This window comes from Xyrauchen texanus, chromosome 33 (assembly GCF_025860055.1).
Source record: "Xyrauchen texanus isolate HMW12.3.18 chromosome 33, RBS_HiC_50CHRs, whole genome shotgun sequence".
NCBI lineage: Eukaryota > Metazoa > Chordata > Actinopteri > Cypriniformes > Catostomidae > Xyrauchen > Xyrauchen texanus.
The window spans coordinates 6,966,891-6,994,306 of NC_068308.1; the positions used below are offsets into that span (position 1 = coordinate 6,966,891).

Below are 27,416 nucleotides of genomic sequence, written 5' to 3' on the forward strand. Positions count from 1 at the left end.
CATAACCACTGAAGTTAAGGTACTTTTTTAATGCTGTGATAGTGAAGAAGGCAGGGTGTGAGTGACCACGTTTGCTCCATGAAATCAAACCAAACATAGGGCATTTAAAGAGCAACATGCAGGTTGAATTTATAACTGAATTAATACTTTATATTGTCTGCAGAGGTCTTTTAAAAACACATATGTAGAAATTACTAATGAAATCTCATTTGATGTAGAGATTTTGATGAAAATGTGCTAGGCTCTGGAATACGCCTTTCCCGCTATCAACGCGTCATATGACGTAGGGCGAGGCAAACAAAAGAGCTCGTGGTTAGCTCTCATTGTGGGTGTTGATGTAGTTAGAGCAGTAGTGAGAGACAGAAAGTTTTAGAGAAGCCATAATGGTAAATTATTGTGTTTGTGCTGGATGCACGAATTCCAGCCTGTCAGGACATCGTGTCCATCATTTTCCTTCTAGAAAAAACAAGGCTTTTCGGTCTTGAGTGCGTTTTGTGCAGGTGAAGAGAGCAGACTTCACTGCCGCGTCTGTTGCCACACACTCGGTCGCTTGTGGCGCACATTTCACTCCGGAGAATTATCGACCTGGAGATTTGTTGGAGTCTCGGATGGGATTTCGGAGTAAGGACCACGTGAGGCTGATTACTGATGCTGTTCCCTCGGTGCACTCGATGGAATCAAGTCCACCGTCAAAGTGTACACCGGATTTTGGCACGGGCTGGACTGGAGGACAAAGTGCTAACGTTAGCAGACATTCTGTGCAACTAAAACGAGGACTTAGCAGAGTAAGTCTTACTTTTAATAATTTTAACTCTTAATTTGCTCATAATTATAGGCCTGTGGGCCATCATAGGCATGTTCGTCCACACCGAGAACTCGGTTTCTTCATTCGCATCCATTGTAACCTGAGCTTGAACTTGACCAGACTCCCTCGCCCATCGTCACTTCCAGTTAGTGCTTTATAGACGCGGAAGTTATTTTATAACAATTTATCTCAAAATATCGTTAATGGCTAAATATATATTACTCCAGTTCAGAAAATCTAGTTGTTTTATCATCAACATACACTATGCTATATAGGGGTGTCCAACCTGCATGTTGCTCTTTAAGACAACTGACCTTTTATGGCTGTGAAATTGCACTGCTACACTTTGAATAATTGCTGGTGTTTAAATTATTAGTATAGCAGTCCACGCAGATGTTTTTAAAAGCTGTAACTCTTTTCTGTAGCTCCAAGATGCTTTTATCCAAAGTGATATACGTAAGGCATAACGTACCGTCAGCCGACCATTATCGCAAAATAAACCCAGACAGGGTGATCAGGACCACGACGTGAATGGAGGACATAGGCCAAATCCTGCTTATTACATGGCTGCCATAATAAGACCAAGGAGTGGTAGGAGAGACATGATATCAGTACAGCTTGGTAGGAAATGGATTACTGGGGTAAACATTTCTTGCAAATTCCAAATATAAATAATGTCATTGAGAGCATTTATTTGCAGAAAATGAAAATTGGTCAAAATATATAAAAAGATGCAGTGTTTTTAGACCTTGAATAATGCAAAGAAAACAAGTTCATGTTATTTTTTAAACAACACAATAATAATGTTTTAACTTAGGAAGAGTTCAGAAATAAATATTTGGTGGAATAACCCTGATTTTCAATCACAGCTTTCATGCATCTTGGCATGCTCTCGGCCAGTCTTTCACATTGCTGTTGGGTGACTTTATGCCACTCCTGGCACAAACATTTAAGCAGCTCGTCTTTGTTTGATGGCTTGTGGCCATCCATCTTCCTCTTGATTCCTCACATTCCAGAGGTTTTTTAATGTGGCTCAGGTGTGGAGATTGGGCTTAACATGATGGTGTATTGATCCGGTGGTCCTACACACACACCTTGATTGACCTGGCTGTGTGGTATGGAGCATTGTCCTGGTGGAAAAACCCTTAGAGTTGGGGAACATTGTCAGAGCAGAAGATAGCAAGTTTTCTTCCAGGATTACCTTGTACATGGCTTGATTCATGTGTCCTTCACAAAGACTAATCTGCCTGAATTCAACCTTGCAGAAGCACCCCCAGATCATCACCGATCCTCCACCTGTTCGTCTAATGGTTAGACGGAAATCTGCCAAGACGCATGCAAGCTGTGATTGAAAATCAGGGTTATTCCACCAAATATTGATTTCTGAACTCTTCCTTAGTTAAAACATTAGTATTGTGTTGTTTAAAAAATGAATATGATGTTGTTTTTATCACAAAGAAAATTACTTTGGGAGAAATGTTGCCAGTACTTCATAGAATAAAACAAAAATGTTCAAAAACATACCTATTAATTGTAAACCCAGAAAAACTGATAATTTTGCAGTGGTCTCTTAATTTTTCCAGAGCTGTGTATATATATATATATATATATATATATATATATATATATATATATATATATATATATATATTAGTTACATTTTTATATTATAACGGTTACTTTTTTGTTTCATCAGACCAAAAAGTAAGATCTTTGTCCCCATGTGCACTTGCAGACTATAGTCTGGCTTATTTTATGGCAGATTTGGAGCAGTGGCTGTGCCTCCTTTCAGGTTATATCGATATAGGACTTGTTTTAATATGGATATAGATACTTGTCTACCTGTTTCTTCCAGCATCTTCACAAGGTTTGCTGTTGTTCTGGGATTGATTTGCACTTTTTGCACCAAACTACGTTCATCTCTAGGAGTGGTATGATGGCTGCATGGTCCCATGGTGTTTATTATTTGTATAGATAAATGTGGTACCTTCAGATGTTTGGAAATTGCTCCCAAGGATGAAGCTGACTTGTGGAGATTCACACTGTTTACAGTATCTCACAAAAGTGAGTAGACCTCTCACATTTTTGTAAATATTTGATTCCATCTTTTCATGTGACAACACTGAAGAAATGACACTTTGCTACAATGTACAGTAGTGAGTGTACAGCTTGTATAACAGTGTGAATTTGCTGTCCCCTCAAAATAACTCAACACACAGCCATTAATGTGTAAACCTCTGGCAACAAAAGTGAGTACACCCCCAATTGGGCCCAATGTGTCAATATTTTGTGTGGCCACCATTATTTTCCAGCACTGCTGTAACCCTCTTGGGCATGGAGTTCACCAGAGCTTCACAGGTTGCCACTGGAGTCCTCATCTACTCCTCCATGACGGCATCACAGAGCTGTTGGATGTTAGAGACCTTGTGCTACTCCACCTTCCGTTTGAGGATGTTCAATAGGGTTAGGTCTGGAGACATGCTTGGCCAGTCCATCACCTTCACCCTCAGCTTCTTTAGCAAGGCAGTCGTCGTCTTGGAGGTGTGTTATCATGCTGGAATACTGCCCTGCGGCCCAGTCTCCGATGGGAGGGGATCATGCTTTGCTTCAGTATGTCAAGTCAAGTCAATTTTATTTGTATAGTGCCTTTCACAACACACATCGTTTCAAAGCAGCTTTACAGAAGATCAGACATTACCAGACAATAAAACTATAATGTCTATAATGTCGATGAATCATCATTGTGTAATTAGATAAAATACGATATTGTTAATCCATCCATCCATCCATCCATCGTCAACCGCTTATCCTGTGTACAGGGTCGCGGGATATTGTTAATTATGTTTAAAAATAAATAAGTAAAAAATAATTGTATTAATATCCCCAGTGAGCAAGCTGAAAGTGACTGTGGCAAGGAACACAAAACTCCATAAGATGTAGATTAATAGAGAAAAATAACCTTGGGAGAAACCAGACTCACTGTGGGGGCCAGTTCCCCTCTGGCTAACATCATGAATATAATGTAAATATTACTTATGTATAGTTAAAGTCATGGTTTAAAATTATTAAACTAAGTAAGTGTTATGGGTCAGTGTTTATACATCGATTTTGTTTGAATTGTAAGATTAATGACCAATGTCGTTGAAGTCCATCCTGGATTAACTGCAGAAGTTCACATAGATGCAATTGTCCTTGTTAATTGCCTGATGAAGGCTTTTCTTGGCAATTGTTAGTCTATGCATTCCATTTCAAGATCGTAGTCCATCAATAGACTGAGGTGATGCAGGCAAAGATCAGGGATGTGAAACACAGTTCATCATGGCCTGTAATTTCGGTAAGGTTTGGTGTGGTCCATCCTAAATCGAAGGTTAAGGCAATGGCATATGCAGTATCCCATGTCTTATGGTTGGAGTTGGCATCAGTTCATCCTATGAAGTCCATCATAATAGACTGAAGTGATGTTTGGCTGGCATCGGCTGCATTTAGTCATCATCATTCAGCGACACATAGCAGTGGAGTCCAACACGAAGCAGGAATGGTGCTGGATCCAGCCGGTCCTGGTGACCTCAGAATAGGAGTCCCGAGGTTGAGACAGGGAAACAAATAAAATAATATTAGCATAGATGCCATTCAATTTATTGCAGAGTTATAAATCATGATCAATGTTTCTGGTTTCTGGTTCCGGCAGACCCAACTAAAATCTTGAACAGTGTTAGGGAGACTATTCCATAGTTTATGAGCCAAATATGAAAAGGATCTACCTCCTTTTGTGGATTTTGATATTCTAGGAACTATTAACATTTCACAGTACATGTTGGCATTCATGGTTCCCTCAATGAACTCTAGCTCCCCAGTGCCGGCAGCACTCGTGCAGCCCCAGACCATGACACTCCCACCACCATGCATGACTGTAGGCAAGACACACTTGTCTTTGTACTCCTCACCTGGTTTCCGCCACACATGCTTGACACCATCTGAACCAAATAAGTTTATCTTGATCTCATCAGACTACAGGACATGGTTCCAGTAATCCATGTCCTTAGTCTGCTTGTCTTCAGCAAACTGTTTGCAGGCTTTCTTGTGCATCATCATTAGAAGAGGCTTCCTTCTGGGACGACAGCCATGCAGACCAATTTGATGCAGAGTGCGGCGTATGGTCTGAGCACTGACAGGCTGACCCCCCACCCCTTAAACCTCTGCAGCAATGCTGGCAGCACTCATGGTTGTTGCTCAGTTGGTAGAGCGGGTTGGCCACAAATCGCAGGGTTGGTGGTACATTGTAGCGAAGTGTCATTTCTTCAGTGTTGTCACGTGAAAAGAATATTTCAAATATTTACAAAAATGTGAGGGGTGTACTCACTTTTGTAAGATATATATATATATATATATATATATATATATATATATATATATATATATATATATGATATGCTTTGCTCCATAGAGTTCAATTCATTGGGGAATGTTGACAAACATCAGGGATGTGCTTCTGTGAGTGACCTTTATCCCCCTCCTTCCTCTCTCTCTGCAGGTGTACGTGGAGTTTGACGACCTCGAGTGGGAGAAGCGTGAGTGGTTCAAGGTTCACGAAGACTTCCAGATCTTTCTGATGGAGCATCAGCTGGTTTGGGCCAAAAGGAAGGAGTGTGCCCAGCTGCAGGGAACAAAAGCCATGCAGATCCAGTGGCCAGCCCTGGTAAGTCATTCATCTATTCTGTTCCTCTGAACATCTTTTAGTTTTAGATTTGATGTGCGTTGAGGTGCAGCTGTGGAGTATTAAAGCTGGAACAATAGCTCTGCAGAGGAAGAACGTCGGGATCCTTTATGTTGCTGGAATAATTTCGGGTTTGGATGTCTCTCAGATCAATGGCTCACGTCTGACAATAAGATCCTTATTTGTTTAGAGGCTTTGAAAGACTTTTGAAAAGTCGGGAAATAACAGAGGGTGTGACATCCTCTAAAAGAGACGGATAGGGAGCGATTTAGAGACTCTAAATGTTTCATGGCTTGTGCAGTTTTGATTATGTAATGGTGTGCAGTACAGTGCCATCTGGGCCAGGCATACATGACACACAGGACAGTTGTCATAGCGGCAATGCATACATGTGGTGTATAACCACATGCCTCTGTCTGTTTACTTCATAGTATATTGAATTGCATTTGGCTTCAATTAAACAATAAGATAGAAGAGGTTCTACTTGCGTAGTCCCAGCAAAAGGGTGGTGTTAGTAGAGTTAGTATGATATTTTACAGCAGAGGTGCTGTTATGCTGTCTGTTTAGTCGGTAGAGGAATAGCTTAAAACAGGGGTGTCAAACTTAATTTTAGCCTGAGCCATATCAGGGTTTATTTGTGCCCTCAAATGGCCGGTTGAAAATGTGACACTAGCACCTGCTTTGGTAGCATCCATGCAATTACATATATTGCATATTTTGTGCACTGATATGCAAATTTGACTGTATAGCATTGGTTTTGAGGTTAGGATTCAGATGTAAATAGGAACACCTAATTTTTATAAATTGAAATATTCTGACTGTGTGACTAAGTTTATAGATTCCTTCAGGCTCCTACTGATTAATCTACAGATATCTCTTGGAATATCTGAAGGCAAACAAAACAACTTACATTTTCCTACAATCAGAGAGCATTACAAGAGAACAGATTTTACACAGATGGAAAACAGATATCTTGGTCCATAATAATTATGAAAATGTACCATATTTCTTCCTTATTATTCATAGTTTTAACAATGATATTTGTAAAAAGACCATGTTAACCATTGGAAAACTATGCATAGCCTCTCACTACTATGGTTCATAACTATGGTTTCTATTTAAAGAACTATGGCATTTTTATAATAACATGGCAGTCTAAATAGATTTAGATTGACTTTTTCTACAACAACTACCATAGTTAATACAGTTAATGCTTCTACAGTAAATCCACAGTTGATATTTGTAAGCGTTGTGATCTTATAATTGAAAAGCCTTCTAATTTATGTTTTCTCATGTTTTCTTTGTTAGTGCCGTTCAGAATGTGGGAGCTGTTTGTTTTAAAAGAAATTCAAAATCGAGACATTTATAGCTTTGCAAAAGACAATTCTGGACCACATTCAAAAGGGTTTTGCAATCCACACTACACATCTCACTGGTTCAAAGCACATTTAAAATAGTCTGTTGAGTCCAGTTCGCAAATAAACTCATCTGCCCTGTACTCAGGCACCTCTTTCTATTCTGCTGTGTTGATAATTGATCCGGATAGTGTCTAGCGCTGTTGATAATGATCTGTATGGTCCACGAGTTAACGCACCAACTCTGCATTTCCGCTGCTCTATCCATTGAGCTATGTTGATAAATGGTCTGTGTTGCACTGTTTCATTACGCTTTTGAAGCAAGCAAAATGTGCTCCAAAACATACTGTTAAGGTGACAGGGGAGGGCTCATTAATATTCATGAGGAAACTGTCATTGAAACATTACGATCCCCTGCCATCTTACATTTCAGAAATTAGATTGCGGGCCACATGAAATTATATGAGTTTGATACGCGTGTTATGTGGTGACGCCACTGAGTACGTGTGTGTATTTGTGTGTGCATGTGGTGGTAATCTTTCGCGGTGTAGAAAGTGCACAGTTAACCGGGACTGGCAAGCATTATGTTGCGTCAAGAATGTTAAATGAACCTTGTGAAATTGAATAGTAGCACTCCTAATTCAGGTGCATTGCTGCAGAATGCATATAGGGGAAACACCTTTCAGGCACAATGTGCAGAGTATTCACAATATAGCATGTTTACCATATTACAGGGTTCACCGCTGTTATGTCTAGGGATGTGCGGAACGACTAATTTCACTGATGTTTAAACAAAAATTTTGAAGTTGACTAGTCTAAAAAGAAAGAAACCCTCAGAAAAGAGTAAAAATACATTGTTTATCCGACCCATTTAAAATATTTCCAACAGCCAAATCCAATGGTAAATTCTGCTGAAAAAAGGCCATTTATCATCGACGTGCTTGACTTGCACACTCATCATTGTAGGCTACATTAAATATACATGACATACATTTAATAAATCAACGTTAGCAAATACAGGCATTATTGTTAAGAACGAATAGTGCAGATAGCCTATGATCTAATATGACAGCTGTTAGGTTAAGAACGTTAACCAATTACAGTTACAATGTAAAAATAAAAATAAGCTAGGATTTAAAAAAAATTATTTCTTTTTTATTTAAACCTTTATTTAACCAGGAGAAAAACCTCACTGAGATTAAAATCTCTTTTACAGGAGTGTCCTGGCCAAGATAGGCAGCCCAATTATTCAAACACATATACACACATATAACAATAAAACAATACAACACACAATAAAGTAGGATTAAAAGTACAACCTCAGAAGCAGTTGCAAATCATTAAATCTTTCTCTAGCGCTTGTATAAGTGTTCTGAAATAGGCCTGTGAGAAATGTAAAATAAACCTAATGCATCAGAATTTGCTTTTTTGCCAAGTATTCTCACATACACAAGGAATATGAGAAACTAGTGCACACAGAACATAACAGTGACAATATAAAACGAGGTAGGAGTATAAATAGACATACAAATAATAGGATATATAACAGAATGGCGTATGTACATGTGCAAGTTGTAATGCATCTGCAAGGTAGGGGTATGTACAGTTATTTAATAAAATATGTGAATTTATATACGTACATGAGATATGAATTTACATTATTGTACTAAAGGGGAATCCTGAGGCAGTTTTATTGTTCATGAGGAAAATGTCCTGAGGGTAAAAACGAGGAGATTTCTCCTGAAGTCCACTATCATCTCCACTGTTTTGAGCGTGTTCAGCTCAAGGTGGTTGTGACCGCACCAGACAGCAACAAGGTTGTTATGAACGCACCAGACAACCAGCTGATCAACCTTCCGTCTGTTTGCAGACTCGTCACCGTCGTGGATGAGGCCGATGACGGGGTGTCATCTGCAAACTTCAGGAGCTTGTCAGTGGAGGTTTTTGCAGTGCAGTCACTCGTGTATAGGGAGAAGAGTCGTGGAAAGAGAATGGATCACTGAGGAGCACCAGTGCTAATAATGAGGGTCCTGGATGTGAGTTTCCCTAGTCTTACTAGCTGCTGCCTATCTGTCAGAAAGCTGTTGATCCATCGACAGATTGGGGTGGGCACTGAGAGCTGGGTCAGTTTTGTTGAGAGAAGATCAGGCATGATGGTATTGAAGGCTGAACTGAATTACACAAATAGGATCCTTGCATAAGTGCCAGTCTGTCAAGGTGTTGCAGGATATAATGCAATCCCATATTGACCGCACCATCCACAGACCTGTTTGCTCCATAAGCAAACTGAAGGGGGTCCAACAGGAGTCCAATGATGTCCTTAAGGTTGGTCAAAACCAGTCTCTCATGTTCACAGACGTGAAGTCGGCAGGTCTGTAGTCATTAAGTCCTGTGATTTTGTTTTTTTGGGGGGCCAGATTGATGGTGGAGCGTTAGAAGCAGCAGGGAACTAAATACTGGTCCAGGGGTATATTGAATATCTGTGTGAAGATGGGGACCAGCTGGTCAGCTGGTTTATCATTATTGAATTATAAAAATGTCCTAGTAGGGATACACATATCCTCACAGAAACTGATATATGATGTCTCATGAGCTCATCCAGGTCTGTGGCTGCAGCCTCAAAAACACTCCAATCAGTGCAGTCAAAGCAGGCTAGTAGTTTCTGCTCTGCTTCATTGGTCCAGCTCTTTACAGTCCTTACTACAGACTTAGCTGATTTTAATTTCTGCTTGTAGGTCGTGAGAAGAAGACAGACAGTGATCAGAGAGTGCTAAAGCTGCACATGGGACAGCGCAATATGCATCCTTTACAGTAGTTTAGCAGTGGTCCTATATAATTCTTTCTCTGGTGGGGCATTTGATGGTTTGTATTTTGGCAGTTCATGGGTGAGGTTAGCTTTATTAAAATCTCCCAGAATGATGATGAGAGTCTGGGTGTTGTTGCACCATGTCTGTGATGTGATCAGCCAGCTGTTGCAACGCTGTGTTCACGCATGCTTGTGGCGGTATATAAACACTCACCAGAATAAATGAGGAAAACTCACGTGGTGAGTAGAAAGACTTACAGTTGATGAAGGGCACCTCTAAATTAGGACAGCACATCTTCTTCAAGGCTTTTACATCTGTACACCAACTTTCGTTGATGTTTTCCCCAGTAATGCGATGTGATCCGCTCTGAACAGCTGAACGCCAAGCAAATGTAACACGCTGTCCGGGATGGCTTCACTGAGTCAGGTTTATGTGAAACACAGTGCAGCGGAGTTAGAAAAGTCCTTTTTTGATTGAGTGAGCAGAAGCAGTTCGTCCATTTTGTTGGCCAGGGAGCAGACATTCTCTAGATGAATACTCTGTAGCGGAGTCCTAAAGCTGTGTTGACGAAGCTTCACAAACGCGCCAGCTCGCTTCCCTCGCATGCGTCTTTTGGATTGAAAAAGATTTCAGGTATTCTCTGCCAAGTATTCAGCAGTTCATCCCTGGTGAAACAGATCAGGAAAGAGTGACAAAAAAATTGCAAACAAACAAAAGTAACAAAAATGCTAGAGAGCTCCACAACAAAGTAGCCATCTGCAGCGCCATCTTATTGCTTTTTTTATATTGTGTTGTTCTAAACAAATGCTTTAACAAAACAAAAGGGTTAAACCAGTTAAGCAGTTGGCACATAGTTAAAAATAGCTTTCTTGATCAACAGGGTAAAAATAATTTGCACAGCTAGCCTAAAATAAACATGTTCTAGGCTACTTACATATCACGTGGCTTGATGAGCGTGTTACCACGGAGACATAGCGGGCGTGGAGGCTTCACGCTTTTCTCCGCGGCATCCACGCACAACTCGCCACGCGCCCCACCGAGAGTGAACCACATTTTATTACATTTATTAAAGTTATTAAATATTACCTAATTTATTAAAGCCGTCCTTCTGCTTGAGGATATTGTCTTTAGCTTGTAAACTAATGGTAATAATTGGCCCCTGTGGGTGCTGCGCAGTAAAATTCAAAGTAGTTAAGTGAACATCATGTGTTTTTGCATTATTGGAACACTGTATTGACTAGTCCGCTATCAGGACCGGAACTTTCTTTCAATTGTGTTGTTTTTAGATGGCTTGTTGTAGAAATTTGTGATAGCTATACATCCCTGGCCTTATTTTCTGTCTGAGATGAGCTTATCTAGTTTATAAAGACTAGTGAACTATTACACTAAGCTAGTGATTGTTGACAACACCTGATAACATGAAAACATACAGTTGAAGTCAGAAGTTTACATTCACTTGTAAAACAAATTTTTTAACCACTCCACAGATTTCATATTCACAAATGAGTCATTTTGGACATGTACTTGTAATTTTTCCAACAACTGTTTACAGACAGATCGTTTCACTGACTATATCACAATTCCAGTGGGTCTTAAGTTTGCTTGCACTAAGTTAACTGTGCATTTAAGCAGCTTGGAAAATTCCAGAATATGATTTCAAGCCTTTAGGCAATTAGCCAATTAGCTTCTGATAGGCTAATTGGCAAATTGGAGTCAATTGGGGGTGTACCTGTGGATGTATTTTAAGACTCTGTTTGGAATCTGCCAGGAATTGGGTTTTTCCTGACATTTATATGTACCTGATTTCGATGCCGAGGAAACACACAAAGCAAAGCCTGAAGGCATACAAAAGCCTTGATGCTTGGTTGTACTTCTAGGTGGGATTTGTAGGCGAAAATAAAGTGACGAGGACACCAGTGGATATTTTGATATTTTGGACAGTGATGTACAAATATTTCTATTGTATTACAACTTTTATTTGGAAAAATTTAAGCTAGCTAGGCCTAGTTTGTTTGTAGCTAACACTGTCACTCACTAACATTTATACAATTGTGGAGATAAAACATAGCCAGAAAATGAATGAATAAAAGATGCTAAATATTTAATTGAAGAGTAGTCAATGTTTTTACCTGTTTTTACCCTTTTTTTACCCCTAAATTCACAATACCGGACACAAAATGACAACTGAAAATCCATGTTTCGGTGCCTGGATCCCAGTTTTTTCTGTGATTTGCAGCGATCCATTTGTTTCTATTTTCTGTAGCTTTCGGCAGTCTGTAAAAAAATAGCTTCGATTTCTTGTTCAATCTATTTGTAGATTTGTTATGTAATGGTTAGCTGTTTTATTATTATTTAATTTTTTTTCTGTCAAGTAATAGGTTCACTTAAAACAAAACATTGTTTGGTGTTATAAGATTAATAAAAACATGTGCACTGAAAAGTTCTGTAGATGGTTGATTATTTGTATGACTAAAATCATGTCAAGCATTGCAGAAAGTATCAGTTTATATTTCATAGATTGAAAACATCTTTGAAATTACACAAACTGGCAGTAGAAAAGATGTTCTAAAACGTTATCTTCCCTTAAAAAGCTATTGGTCTTGAGTATTTAAATAAAGTGTCTGTTAAGGGAATATGACTTAGCCTGAAACAAATTAAATTTTTTTTGCTTTAATCCTGGACTGGTGCACTTCACAAAATCGAGGGCATCATGAGGAAGAAAAATTATGTGGATAGCACCATCTCAATGTACTGGAGTGGCCATCACAAAGCACTGATCTCAATCCTATTTGTGGGCAGAACTGAAAAAGCGTGTGCGAGCAAGGAGGCCTACAAACCTGACTCCGTTACACCAGTTCTGTCTAGACGAATGGGCCAAAATTCCAGCAACTTATTGTGATGGCTATCTAAAACGTTTGACTAAAATTAAAACAATTTAAAGGCAATGCTACCAAATACTAACTAATTCTGACTCACTGGGAATGTGATAAAAGAATTAAAAGCTGAAATAAATAATTCTCTCTGCTATAATTCTAACATTTCGCATTCTTATAATAAAAAAGTAATCCTTACTGACATAAGAAAGGGAATGTTGTCTATGATTAAATATTAGGAATTGTGAAAAACGTAATTTAAATATATTTGGCTAATGTGTATGTAATTTTCTGATTGAACTGGACACTACAGATTGTTTGCCTGTCGGTTTGCATTAGAAATATTCATGCATTTGTGTTGCTTTTGAAAACCAGGAACTACAGTGCATCCGGAAAATGCATCGGCACTTTTTCCACATTTTGTTATGTTACAGCCTTACTGCAAAAAAGGCTGTGAATTACTTATGTACATGTGATTTATATTTTTTTAATTTTTATACATTTGCAAAGATTTCAAACAAACTTTTCACGTTGTCATTGTGGGGTATTGTTTGTAGTATTTTGAGGAAAATAATTAATTTAATCAATTTTGGAATAAGGCTGTAACATAACAAAATGTGGAAAAAGTGAAGCACTGTGAATACTTTCCGGATGCACTGTATTTTTCATTGATCACTCCACTGTTCTTTACACTTTATACTGCTGTGACTCTGATGGGTTTTTACAGTTGTCAAACAGCTTAATAACAACCTAATTACTTTACTCATAATAGCAAACAGCTATTGCCCACAAGGCTTGTGTGATTTTGTTGTTCTTTGGACTTTTTTGAAGGCTGTTATACCCCCCAGCTCCATTATTTATGGCTGCTATTGGAGGAGAGTTTACTGCCACCAGATCTGCCTTACTCAGCACTCGCTCTCTCGCTCTCTCGCTCTCTCTCTCTCTCTCTCTCTCTCTCTCTCTCTTTGTAGCACACTTTGGCATTTCTCTGTAGGTCCATTGATATTCCCTAACCTGAGCTAGCTGATTGTTTTGCTCCCGTGTCTAGATCAGCAGACTGGATCTATTGGCTGAATGTGACCTGAGTATGGATGGATATCACTCTCCACAGGCCTTAGTAAATGGCATGTGTTGTTTGGTGATGGCCACGTCTATATACAGACCTTTCCTCCACATCTTTTGTTTTCATTTCTTGAGTCTTTGAAAAGAATGGGATAGCTCAACTTTAGCTTAGTTGTGAGCTTGTAGTTTTAATGGAATGATTAAAAGGTACTGGGTACTAGTGTTGTCACGGTACCAAAATTTCAGTATTCGGTACCGATACCAGTGAAAATCCACAGTTCTCGGTACCAATTTCGGTACCAAACCAAAGTTTAATTTAGACTAAATTTACAAGAAAAAATCCATGGTTCTCAGTACCAAAGCAAAACACAAAAACATGCTAATTGAACAACACACTATTTTTATTAATAAAGGTAAACAATGCCATTTTTATACTTATTTAAAATTCTGTTTCAAGTTTTTCCACAACTAATAAATGAAAATAAATTACACACCTAAAAAACACAACAATAAGCCATGACTGAATAAACACTCAGTGTTATATTTATAAACTTAAACATTTTTATAAATTAAAAGGTCATTTAAAAAAAAAACCTCTGGTGTGTCATTTAAAAAAAAACCTTCATGTCCTCCTGTTTTTTTTTTTAACCCTAATAAAATGTATAGTAGCATTAAATAGTTAATAAAGAACCTTAATTCTAACACTCATTATATTTGCGTTAGCTGCACCACGTAACGTTATGCTAATGATTTACTACACGGCTAACATTGTGTTTATTTCAATCCGACATTCAAATGAAAATATGGTATATAACTCAAAACAGAACCTCTAAATTTGAAATTAATTTGAAACTTACCTGCTTGAACTCTTTCATTAGATCCGGGTGTTGGTCTTTAAAGGTGTTTTATCAAGTTTGATGTCTTTCCTGCTTTTGAGATAAAACTTCGATGACATCGTTTGCAAATTGGTTTTTGATGATCTATGATGTTCCCCTCGTCATCAGCCGCAAATCCGAAATATTTCCACACATGGCTCTTTCCTCCTTTCTTATCAACAAGAGCAGTCACCACAGCAGCGCCGGCGGTCGCCATGTCTCAGCGCTTTCATGAGGAGGACGCAACTTCACACGCTTCGTGCGTGCATGCGCGAACTTTGACCGGGTACTCGGTACCACTGGTACTTGGTACCGAGACGTTTTTTTTTTTTTAGTACCGACTTGGTACCGAAGTACCGAATATTTTGACAACACTACTGGGTACTGTGAAATAATAAAAAGACAATGAAGAGGTTCACTGGTTGCATGCAACAAACATATAACGTGACAAGTGTAGTCTGATAGAGTACCAAAAAGAATCAATTTATAGTCGGATTCACAAACAAGTCAAAGTTCATTTTAATTAATGACCCATAAATAATCGTAGTGTAGTCCAATTCACGAACAAGTAGCAGTTTTTTAAAAAATTAAGAATTGTAGTTAAATTCACGAATCAATGTACAATCAAATCGGTGCGATCTGCATTTGTGTTAATGCAGATTAAACAAAGAATATATAAACTAGTTAGTCCTCTTGCACCTTCTCCCATTCTGTCCATCACTCATTCTCATCAATTCTGATGCAGCGTGGAAGGGCTATGTTTTTAGAATCTTCTTTGCTTGGCAAACTCAGAATCCCATGCATTGGGTAAACATTATGGGGCGCATAGCCTGCAATTGTGTATTCGACCGCATCTTATCATAATCAGTATAAACATCTAAAAATCACATATGTTTGATAATATATAATCTGTCCTCCAGTGTATCTGCTGTGAAGTATAAATGTACTTTTTATTACAGCTTGCATTGAAGAACTCCCGCTGAGGGATCCGTCAGTACATGAAAATCTCACATTCAAAAGGTTTAATCAATCTTATTACTTTCTATAATAAAAAAAAAGAAAAAAAAGAAAAACCTGTGTGGTGTGTGACTAGTTGTTCACATGACAACATGTGCTTAAACAAATACATTCACAGAGGAAATTTGCTGTAATAAATGGTATTTTAATTATGAAAAGAAAACCTTAAATTGTGTTTTTTTAACGTGCTGTTCTCCCTTTTATGCATGCACGGTTGTCGATTCAAGATCAGTATGACCCAGCTCAAATTGTGACTGTCTGCTCACAACTGTCACTCTTTCTATCTGACAAAAATTTGTCTGACATATACAACTCCCCACAGCTTATGCTTTTACAACTTTCCTGTAAATCTTTGCGGCCGGTGATGCATTTACGCATCCACACTAAAGTGGCCAACTCTCTGATGACTTAATTGTGTTTTGCCCTGCTTGACCTGAAGCCTGGGTATGATCTGTACTAGGGATGCATCAATCCGATACCTGGATTGGTATCGGCTCCGATACTGATATTTTTAAATGGATCGGGTATCAGTCCTCCCGATCCAAATCCGATAATGTGTGGTAGTTATGTTCGTTACGGTCAAGCTAAAAAAAAAAACATAAAAGAACCATTAAAACACAATTAAAGTAGTTTATATGACTTGAGCATTTTATTCACAGCCACTTGAAGACATGCAATAGCTCTGTGAATCGCAAAAGGCTGTGTTTAATAAGCAAATATATCAAATGCATGTGTAGCTCCATCGCGTCAATGAATGGTGCTGCTCTCTTTACACACACTAGCGGCTATTTTTAGCCTTCACAGCAGTGTGCAATATTTGAGCGCTACTCACGAACATCTCAGATGTAGATGCTCAAAAGTTCAGTTCACTTATAATATGCATTTACAATGGCACTGGATGTGCTCTTTTGTTTTATTTGTTTTATTTTTTATTAGAAGCTAAATATTCTGCTGTGAACTTGCCTACAATCAGACATATACAGGACTTCCTGTAGAGTTCAGAATGTCAAAATAAAAGCATGAGGGTTTAAAAGTTAAAAGTGTCACAGAGAGACTCACGGAGGCAGAGATATGAACTCAGTAGCTGGGTTTATTGAACAGATGACTGAAACAGTGATGTAAACATTGTGAGTAAATCCAGTTTAGGAGAGAGGCAAACAGCAGGTGAGTAATATCCAGACAGGGTATAGACACGATGAACAGAGAACTCAAAACAGTCTTATGATACTTGCTGGCAATAATGAAGACACAGGTATTTTCGACATAGTCGAAAGTTCTGGAGTCAGAGATACTATCGATGAGAACAGACAAAGAGGGTGTGTGAAATCGGGGTATATAGGCAGTCCTTGATTAGCCACTAATGATATGCAGGTGCATATATTCAGAACTCAAGGGAGAGTGAGTGCTGTGACAGCTTTGAGGAAGAAAGAGAGAGAGAAACCAGTGTCAAAAGGTGCATGATTGAGGTATATTACAGTATATTACTATTATAATATATTATAATTATTATTATGATCATTTGTTTACAGATTATAATAATAATTAAGTTGAATGGGTTCCAGATACGCTTACGGCCATACCACCCTGTGCAGGCCCAAACTCGTCTGATCTCGGAAGCCAAACAGGGCTGGGCCTGGTTAGTACTTGGATATGTGTGGCCCTGCGATGGACTGGCGACCTGTCCAGGGTGTCCCCCGCCTTTCGCCCAATGTTAGCTGGGATAGGCTCCAGCCCCCCGCGACCCTGTACACAGGATAAGCGGTTGACGATGGATGGATGGATGGGTTCCAGATATTTTCTGCTGATGACTTATACTGGAATTATTGTTAATTTTGCTGCTACATTATACAGTATACTAGTTAACAATAAAGTTTTTCTTATATATTTATATTGAAATAATGTGTAGTTAGAGGTTTGTGTTTCTTTACTTATTAAAGAGCACACCCAATTAGTTCCACACAATTATGTAAAGATATTCTAAACTGATCATGCAAAAAAACCAACACTGGTATCTAATCGCGATCGGTATCAGCCGACACAATATCTGAATCGGAGCAGAAGAGAAAAAGTGGTATCGGTGCATCCCTAATCTGTACCGCTAATGAACGCACGCACCCCTGACCCGCAGGCATGTTTAGAGAAAGCTGTCTTTGTTCAGGTTGGAAATCACCAATGCTCTGATTTATCTTAAAACCCATAATTTTTTCAGCCTTCATAAGTGACTTTAATAGACAGTTAGGCTATTTTTTGGGTTAAAATATTATATATTTGAGTCATAATCTTGATTCTAAACGTTGATTAAAGCGCAAGGGTTTTGCAGATGATTTGATTGCATCGTGAGATTGGGTGGTCGTTGCAGAGCTCTTTTGGCATGCTTTGTTCACCACGATTCTCTGATTGGGGTTCGTTTCCCTTCAGGATCATGGGTAGTGTAGTTCTTCACTAGAAATTCTGCTAGTAAGCATGGTACATTTTTAATTTGTTTTAAAATAATGCAATAATTTTGACTGATGGGTTTTACAGAAGCATAAACCAAGGATTAACAACCTTGCAGTTATCGTTAAAGTCATCTCCAGTCTCTGTCTGCAATGTGCTGTGTGTGTTTGTGGCCTGGTAATGGATTAATGTTGTCAATTAGATCATCGTTCAATTCTTAAGTCAGTGGGTTACAGTAGAAAGGTATATGTCCGTTTGTCGACTGCAAACTCACATTCACATCTTCCTCCATCCGGTATGCAACGTCCAGTTTTCACAATCCAATCAACAACCGATGGATAAGTCCCTGCCCTAAATTTTTATTTTTGTTCGATAAGCTGTTTTGCTTGGCAATAGGTCACAATACAGAAGTCGTCACAACTTCCATTTCATGCCAACATTAAAAATTCCCATTTGGAGACGATGAGTGGGATTTTACTTACGGAAACAGACTGTTGCGCTCTACATTCTGTTCGTTCGTCTCACTGGAAATGGAAGGTCAAGTTGAGAATATTGCATTTTAAAATTCATTATTCATGCAGTGCGCTCAGTTGTATTGTACATTTGGAAAATGTAGTAAGATCAAAAGGATTTTCCATTTGTAAAGAGTGCACACTGTGCACAGTATACCTATTATATTCTGAAGAGATATGAAGATGATATTATGATATTTAGAATGTAGCAACAGTGATCTTTCCTCTAGTTTCTGTCTGTTATTTGATGTCACTGGTTTAAGATGCTCAATTGCTTGTGAACATTGATCCTGGTTGCTTTCTGAATTGGTTGCATGCTATAAAAATAAATAAATAATAATAAGAAGAAGAAGAAAAAAAGCCTGAGGGAATAATACTCTTCTAGCTTCAACTCTAGTACCTCTTTTTCTGTCTTCTTTCTGTCTTTATCATGTGACACTGTTAGGAGTTTGCTGGCACTGTCAGACAATATGTTGGCAGCACTTAGAGTAAATTGTCATCCATGTGTCTTTAGCACAGAGAGAGAGAGAGAGAGAGAGAGAGAGAGAGTGAAAAGAGGGAAGGACATGCGGTACATTGAGATGGAGTACACAGATGATCTTTTACTGCCAGCAGCACAGCTGGCTCCTTAATGGCAGCAATCATAGACAGCAGCGTTTACAGGGAGCGCCTGGGGCTCTGAGAGCACTGTCTCTGAGTAATGAAGCCCGGATGATGGGGGTGGCAGGATATGACTTCACCAAAACCCCCCTCTGTACATTTGGCTTTGATTTGAGTCTGTGCTATTTTGCGATTTGGGTTGTTCAAAACTGCTGTTTCTCTCTCCTGGGCTCTGGATTAATGTGAAAAAGGAGGCTGTGGACCTACACACTCTAAAGCAGGTGTGATGATCTACTTTTAAATTACCAACTCAATAAGATCTACCAACTAAAAAAACACAGTTTCATTTAAAATAAGAAAATGCTTGTTGGGACTACTGCATGTATCCCTACATGGAATTCATCTTCTAATTAATAAAAAAATATATAATAATGTTCAATGTTGATATCATTCAGTTTTAAAACTAAACAAAAAACACCTACACCACAATAGATTACAATAGCCAGGGCATTTACCTTATTCTGATGACTTGCACTGAATGGAATCAGACAGTTTTGCCTAATCCGGGCAGTAGCATCGCAATTTCACGCTCTGTTCTCAGAAGTCCTTGGAAGGCACGTATGTGCAAACCTAGTTGTCATGGCAACTGAATAAACAAAACCTCGCCTGGTCAATATTTACTCGTCAATTGCAAGTCAGACAGAAACTAACAGAAGGAAAGACATTCTATTTATTTTATTAAAATTTAAGGAAAGTACATTTAAATTAAGTGCGAATGACTAGCATTGCCTTTGCGATCGACTGGTAGATCGCGATCGACTTATTGGGCACCCCTGCTCTAAAGCAAGGAGAAATTTTATTCTGGTCATCTGTTTTTTCCTTTTTATTATGCTGTGGTTTAAAAACAAATTATGCTTTTTTTTTATTTTATACAATTCCACCGATTACATCAAAATTGGTAATATGTATCTTTAACAACACAATGCCATATGAACAACCTGTCAGTAATCACTGCCTGATTTACATGTGATGTATATTACTTTGACGTCAAAATACGTTCTACTTTTCCTGTTTATTGTTCATTGACAAGAGTAAATAAACTGTGGCTACTTGTTCAGAGGAAAAATTTGAAGACTTGCTAAAAGACAAAGAGAAAAAGAAGGGAGTAAAACAAGAGTGAACATTGGCATTACATTTACAATGTTATAAAGGGCGCTGTTGTTACGCTTACTATTTACCAGAATAACCATCTACCTCATGTTGTGGATGCACCGCACACCCAGCTGCCATGTCATCCGCCAGTGTTATCGGACGACCTGATTCCTCTGCCACACTTTTTATCCTACATTGTTTGCTGTGAGGATAAACAGAGATAATTAATGTCTTCAAGTTCTCTAGGGGGAGGCTCACTTTAACTCAATTTGAAAGCCCCTGTTTTATTGGATGATAATATTTCTGAAATGATTACATAAAGATGATTTTTCCTTATTTAGGACTAAGGCCTACGATATTTTATTATATACCATGGATCAGAATCCTGTGCGGCCCCAGCGCTATTCCATGGGGTCAGGCCAGTGTCTTCACAGTGGGTGGTGTAGTTTTGTGGTGGGCCTCTGAGGGAAGTAGTTCTTCCACTGGCAGTGTAACACATGGAAATTCTGCCTGTATATTGCTAGTAAATGAGGTCCACTTCTCTTCTGATTTCCCGATATTGTATTGATACTTACACTGGTTCTCTCTTGTGCATTTGCCGCAGTTTTATTCACAGTCCAATTATGATGTTTTGAAAAGTTGCTGATAGCCAGCACTAGCTAGAGGTGACAACTAAGCCCAGAGTCTCTCGTGGAATGGAGAGATGGTTTACTTGGCCTACAGAGTGATTAGGCATGTAATGATACACAAATTTCACAAAACGATACGATGCAATTCGATTAAATAAAAAAGAAAACAGTGTCCACAATTGTTTCACTAAACTTATTCAAGGATTCTACATAAATACATTTAAAATCTTAAATTACACAACAGTGTCTGACATTTCAACAAAGTTCTATAATAAAGTATCTTAATCAACAACATTGTGTTTATTAGGGATTGTCACGAACCCCGCTCCCTCGCTCTGCCCCCTCGAGCTTCCACGCTCGTTCCGCCCCCTCGAGCTCGCACGCTCGTTTTGCTCCCTCGAGCTCGCACGCTCGTTTTGCTCCCTCGAGCTTCCACGCTCGTTTTGCTCCTACGAGCTCTCCTGCTCGTACACTATCTTCCCCCTCGGTCTCACATGCCCACTTCTATCGCCAGAACATTATGTACACCTGCACTCGCGTCATCTGCACTCCTGTTCATTGCATACACCTGCACTCGTCCCTATCACCTGTCATTGTTTACACCTGCACTCGTCTCTATAAATATCACAGCACATTCGTCTCCCGCTTGTTGGTTATTGTGTTTAGTTTCCCGTGTCTTTGCCCCCCGCTAGTCTCGTCTAGTTTAGCACTCCTCTTGTTTACCCCTTAGCTTGCCAACTCTAGTGTTCCCCTAGCTCCCCTGTTTAGTGTTACTCGTTGCTTTGATTCTGATTACCCCGGCTTTGACCCCACGCCTTCCTCGACCTCTCTCTTTGGATTTGCCCCCCTTGTTTATATCTTGATTCCCCGGCTTTTGACCTATCGCTCACCCTGACCATTCTTCATCTGGATTTTCCTTGCTGTACTTTTGCCTGCCTGCAATAAAACGCAGTTTTGACTTACATTGTGACAGTCTCTTCTTGTGCGGGTTACAGAAATGGTCACTTTGGTCATTTTGTGTACTTGAAGTAATTACAGGAGTACTCATAGAGTTCATGGGTGGGGGTGGGGGGCACATAGACATGTACATATATAGTATGTATGTGCATATGTGTTATATGTATTTGGCTGCTGCATAGATTGTCGTTGTTCCACTGTCTATTGATTATGGTAAGCTGTTATAATTTTGCCTGTTACAATAAGTACAAAAGAGGGCATAATAAAAATATAATGCATGATATTTTGTCATTATGTAAAGACTTGCTGGCTAATTAATTGAAACAATGCTCAGAACGTGTGTGTCTGTTCTTCCTTCAGGTTACCGTAATAAGCTTAGTAAGTTTCTGAATCGTGTATCTGCAAACCGTGGTTGGCATAACCATTGTTAAGTTGAAAATATTTTGAAGACCATGCATTCTGTTAAATTCAGCTCTGCTTCAGCTAGATGTTGAAAGAAAGAGCTCACCTTGTGTGTGTGCACGTGCTACTCTAGAGTTTTGAGTGCGGTCTTTGCCCCAAACAAAATGCCACACTGTGCTCTGTTGGATTTTGTTTCTGTGATGATTCTTACTTCCTCGTATTTATCTCAGAATTTTAAACTTTATACTGGGAAAACTGCAATGGAACGGCACTTTACGTTGGGCTTACAACTCGTGCATAAATCTTCAGCTCTGATTTCACTAAAATGCAGGTTTGATACATATGTTGGCACCGAGGGAGATTTGCAGTCATTAAGAAACCTTCACTTTTATGAATTAATAAACATTAATGAGTCAAAGTTTCTACATTATATGACTAAAAAGCTTGTTTAGCAAATTTTTGCAGAGATGTTCAAAACAAAATGGATTCAACTTTCTTTTTAATATCTTAAATCTGTAGAACAAACACTAGCATTGCAGCATCGTTTATCAGTTTGGTTGCTATGAAACGTCTCTTTTGATCAAGTTACTGCTGAAAATGACAACGTAATCAATCTCAGAATTAAAAAAGTCCCCTCTTTGACACGTTTGTGTATAGTTGTCAGGTATTTGGCACTGAATTTCGAAGTGAAAAATCATGTCAAGCGTTTTCATTATCAATCATAATTTTCGATCATCGATCATTGCTGGCACAAGTACTCGTGCCCAACCCTACAGATTCCCATTCAACATTCAGTACAGCCTATCAACAGATTGTTATGAGGAAAACTTTTTTACATGTTTTGCAACATTTTATGTATCCCCCCACATATGTGTTCACAGTGCGTGAAATCCCCACATTTTTTGTTTTTACATGTTTATTTCTATAGGACTGAAAATCCATGTCTCTCGATGCATAATGTCTCATCATCATTGCCGTGCAGCGTAGTCTGTTTAACATGCATGTGCTCTTGGAAAGAGACATAGCACTAGATTTATTCCCACTGTAAAAAAAAATCTTGTCTGGAAATCACAAGCTGCTCAATATCCAAAATCGAAGTATACATTTAGTTAGGTAATGTTTCAAATTGTAAACATTCATTCGACTTGATAATGCCATTTAATATGAAAAGAAGCAAGATCATTAGGCTATTACTATCAGAGCTGTTCAGCTGCAGGGTGAAGTTGAATATTTGAAACCGTCTACTTCATATCATCCTCATAAAACACCTGTTATTTGTCCAATTTTTGGACCATACAGGTATTTTTTTTTTTTGTTCTTTGTATATCAGTCAATGTTGGTCTTGTTTGTGTTGTCTGATTTCATGTTATATCTCAACTTGACTATCTACACCAGCTAATCTGTTTCCTGTGAGCATTTAGCGCTGCCTTTCCAGGGAAGGAGACTGTTTCGCCGCTCTCAAATGTGCATGGCTTGCTTTTAAAAATGTCTTTATCAATACTTGTATTAGCACTAACTTTTTTGTATTTATGTATCGAACGACATTGTGTGCTATCAATTCGAGAGCTTCGTTTTGTATGATACAATATATATTTTTATACAATACTTATTTTTTACATCCATAGTACAGATGACGTCTTTTAAGCATCGCTTCACCATATGATTGCATAAATATTTAGCATTGCTCAAGGGATGTGTTGCTTTATATTGTGTCTGGTTTATTGCTCTATTGAGGCCCACTGTTTAGAATTTTTTTTTTGTCATGTTTTCACTCTGTCTGTTTAAAGCCCCGTTCACATGTATATGTAGCAACTTTATCACCTGAAGTCGCTTTGTTCTGTTAAGTCGCTAGTGAGCGTTCCTACTGCTGTCACTCTAACGTTATTGATGGATGGCACGTCTGGCCATATCTTTAGAAAATCTGATCAAAGATGAGACATTTACATTTATGCATTTGGGTGTTGATTTTATCCAGTTTTATCCAAAAAGTTGAATTGTGTGTTGCCTGGGAATCTAACCTTTCAAATTAAAGGGCTCAATTGAGTTGAAAATTCTGGTTTTGTTAGTACAGTGTTTAAAGTCTACATACACTCACCTAAAGGATTATTAGGAACACCATACTAATACTGTGTTTGACCCCCTTTCGCCTTCAGAACTGCCTTAATTCTACGTGGCATTGATTCAACAAGGTGCTGAAAGCATTCTTTAGAAATGTTGGCCCATATTGATAGGATAGCATCTTGCAGTTGATGGAGATTTGTGGGATGCACATCCAGGGCACGAAGCTCCCGTTCCACCACATCCCAAAGATGCTCTATTGGGTTGAGATCTGGTGACTGTGGGGGCCATTTTAGTACAGTGAACTCATTGTCATGTTCAAGAAACCAATTTGAAATGATTCGAGCTTTGTGACATGGTGCATTATCCTGCTGGAAGTAGCCATCAGAGGATGGGTACATGGTGGCCATAAAGGGATGGACATAGTCAGAAACAATGCTCAGGTAGGTTGTGGCATTTAAACAATGCCCAATTGGCACTAAGGGGCCTAAAGTGTGCCAAGAAAACATCCCCCACACCATTACACCACCACCACCACCAGCCTGCACAGTGGTAACAAGGCATGATGGATCCATGTTCTCATTCTGTTTATGCCAAATTTTGACTCTACCATCTGAATGTCTCAACAGAAATCGAGACTCATCAGACCAGGCAACATTTTTCCAGTCTTCAACTGTCCAATTTTGGTGAGCTCTTGCAAATTGTAGCCTCTTTTTCCTATTTGTAGTGGAGATGAGTGGTACCCGGTGCGGTCTTCTGCTGTTGTAGCCCATCCGCCTCAAGGTTGTGCGTGTTGTGGCTTCACAAATGCTTTGCTGCTTACCTCGGTTGTAACGAGTGGTTATTTCAGGCAAAGTTGCTCTTCTATCAGCTTGAATCAGTCGGCCCATTCTCCTCTGACCTCTAGCATCAACAAGGCATTTTCGCCCACAGGACTGCCGCATACTGGATGTTTTTCCCTTTTCACACCATTCTTTGTAAACCCTAGAAACGGTTGTGCATGAAAATCCCAGTAACTGAGCAGATTGTGAAATACTCAGACCGGCCCGTCTGGCACCAACAACCATGCCACGCTCAAAATTGCTTAAATCACCCTTCTTTCCCATTCTGACATTCAGTTTGGAGTTCAGGAGATTGTCTTGACCAGGACCACACCCCTAAATGCATTGAAGCAACTGCCATGTGATTGGTTGATTAGATAATTGCATTAATGAGAAATTGAACAGGTGTTCCTAATAATCCTTTAGGCGAGCGTATAGTCACAAAGGACATGTTCTTCAGTTGACATGCTATTTTATATAAACATGTACATATTTTACTAGTGGGACTGTTTCCAGACTTGCCAGACAGGATTCAGAGTATTGACATTTGAAATATGACTCCTAATAAGCAAGTCTTAGTTACATTTAAATGCTGTTTTGGCTAAAGCAGGTATTTAAATTGTATGCTGTATAATATAAATATGGTATGTGATATGATATAAAAATAATATGAATGTTTAGATTATATTTTATCTAGTGTTTATAATGCCTCATTATCATCAACAAAGCTTGTGCTTGCAAATATGTGTTCAGGTTAAATGAGTAAAATGCACTTTAAATATGCCCATATTAGAAAATCAGCATATTATAATGATTTCTGGAGGATCATGTGACACTGAAGACTGCAGTAATGATGTTGAAAATTCAGCTTTGATCACAAATTGCCTTTTACAATATATTTAAATAGAAAACGGTTCTTTTAAATTGTAAAAAGAGTTCAGAATATCAATGTTGTTTCTGTATTTTGGATCAAATAAATCCAGTCTTGGTGAGCAGAAGAGACTTCTTTTAAAGGTAGTGTAGGTCTAAAATTATGTAAAGTCTTTATGTAAAGAAAATGTATAGTCAGATTTCTTCTTTTAACTTGATTTTGATCTTGATCATTAAGTCTCCTCACATTCATTCTCTATCCCTCATTGATAGGCCCAGGGGAGGGTCTTTTGTCTCTCAGGTGTGAATTACAATCCATATTCATGATCATTCACGCCTAAATTACTATATTGTTTTGTATGAATGAGTGATCAGAATGGTTTTCACATCATTTTGTAGCAAAAACTCTTGGCTACAAGATCCAATTCTCAAAAGGCTTGCAGACAAATATTTAGTATGTGTTATATGGCCTTATTTCAATTACTTAAATTTTCAGTTTTTTCAAAAACCATTCATAAACGATATTTTCTAAAAAATACAAACCTGTACACACATGTTGCTCACATATTATTGTAGCCCAGTTTGTGCTGAATACAGTGTTATCAGACTTTAGCTATTAATATGTTTTTAAGCAATTGGAAAAAAGCACAAATGTCAAGGCATGTCAAAACTTCTCCAGGGCCCAAAATACCCTCAGACCCCAGAGGGTCTGTCAATATAAGTCAATATAGGGTCCACAGGACATGAGACAATTTTACTTTGTTATTAAGTACACTAACTTTTATCACAATGGGTTTTAATGGGTTTTAATAGTTATATTTTGAAAGTCTGGTTCTGGTACAATGCTAAAGCAGTAAAATCTATACATAAAATGCATTTGAAAAGAACCAAAAATAAATGAAGGCCAGGTAAAAAGTTTCCAATTCAGTTTAAATGAGACCTTTATTAAACAAAATATAGTAAAAATTAAAAAGTTTAAATCTGTTTGTATTAATATACATGAACCCCTGGGACATGAAACTGCTTCAAGTTGATGAAACACCCACTTATTTGGTTACATTTCAGTTAGGATGCTACCTTAGGCAGCTGCCTTCTATCAAGACAGTAGACGGTACACTAGGATTTCTCACAAATATGCACTTAATAATCAAATCTGCTATGATGACAGCAAAAGGCCATTTGAATGTGAGTTTTTTTTTAAAGTGTGATTCAAACTATGATTACACATAGTTACATTCCTTGCTGCTGTCTACAAAAGGGCACTGATGAATGGAGGGTGGTAGCAGGGCTCTACCATTCTCTCTGTCTGTCTCCCTCTCACAGGCATACGTGCCATACTCACGCCTCTTCTAAGCTCTGTAAGCTCATCTGCTTTAGAGTCCTTTTATGAAAGAGACTTTCTTATTAATGTCATAAGCTTCAGATCTGCAAGACACTCTCAACATGGAGGGAAACAGGAAGAGAGGATTAG

The 27,416-nt window shown here is 38.6% G+C and overlaps 1 protein-coding gene across 3 annotated transcripts in view; it reads left to right on the forward strand.

Annotated features, from left to right (window-relative positions):
• Positions 1-27,416, forward strand: part of LOC127626585 (probable JmjC domain-containing histone demethylation protein 2C) — a 267,636-nt gene that overhangs the window by 125,295 nt on the left and 114,925 nt on the right. For all 3 annotated transcript variants that reach the window (XM_052102476.1, XM_052102477.1, XM_052102478.1), the window contains exon 2: positions 5,337-5,501. In XM_052102476.1, coding sequence (XP_051958436.1) covers positions 5,337-5,501 — 165 coding nt within the window. The remainder of the gene's footprint in view (positions 1-5,336; positions 5,502-27,416) is intronic.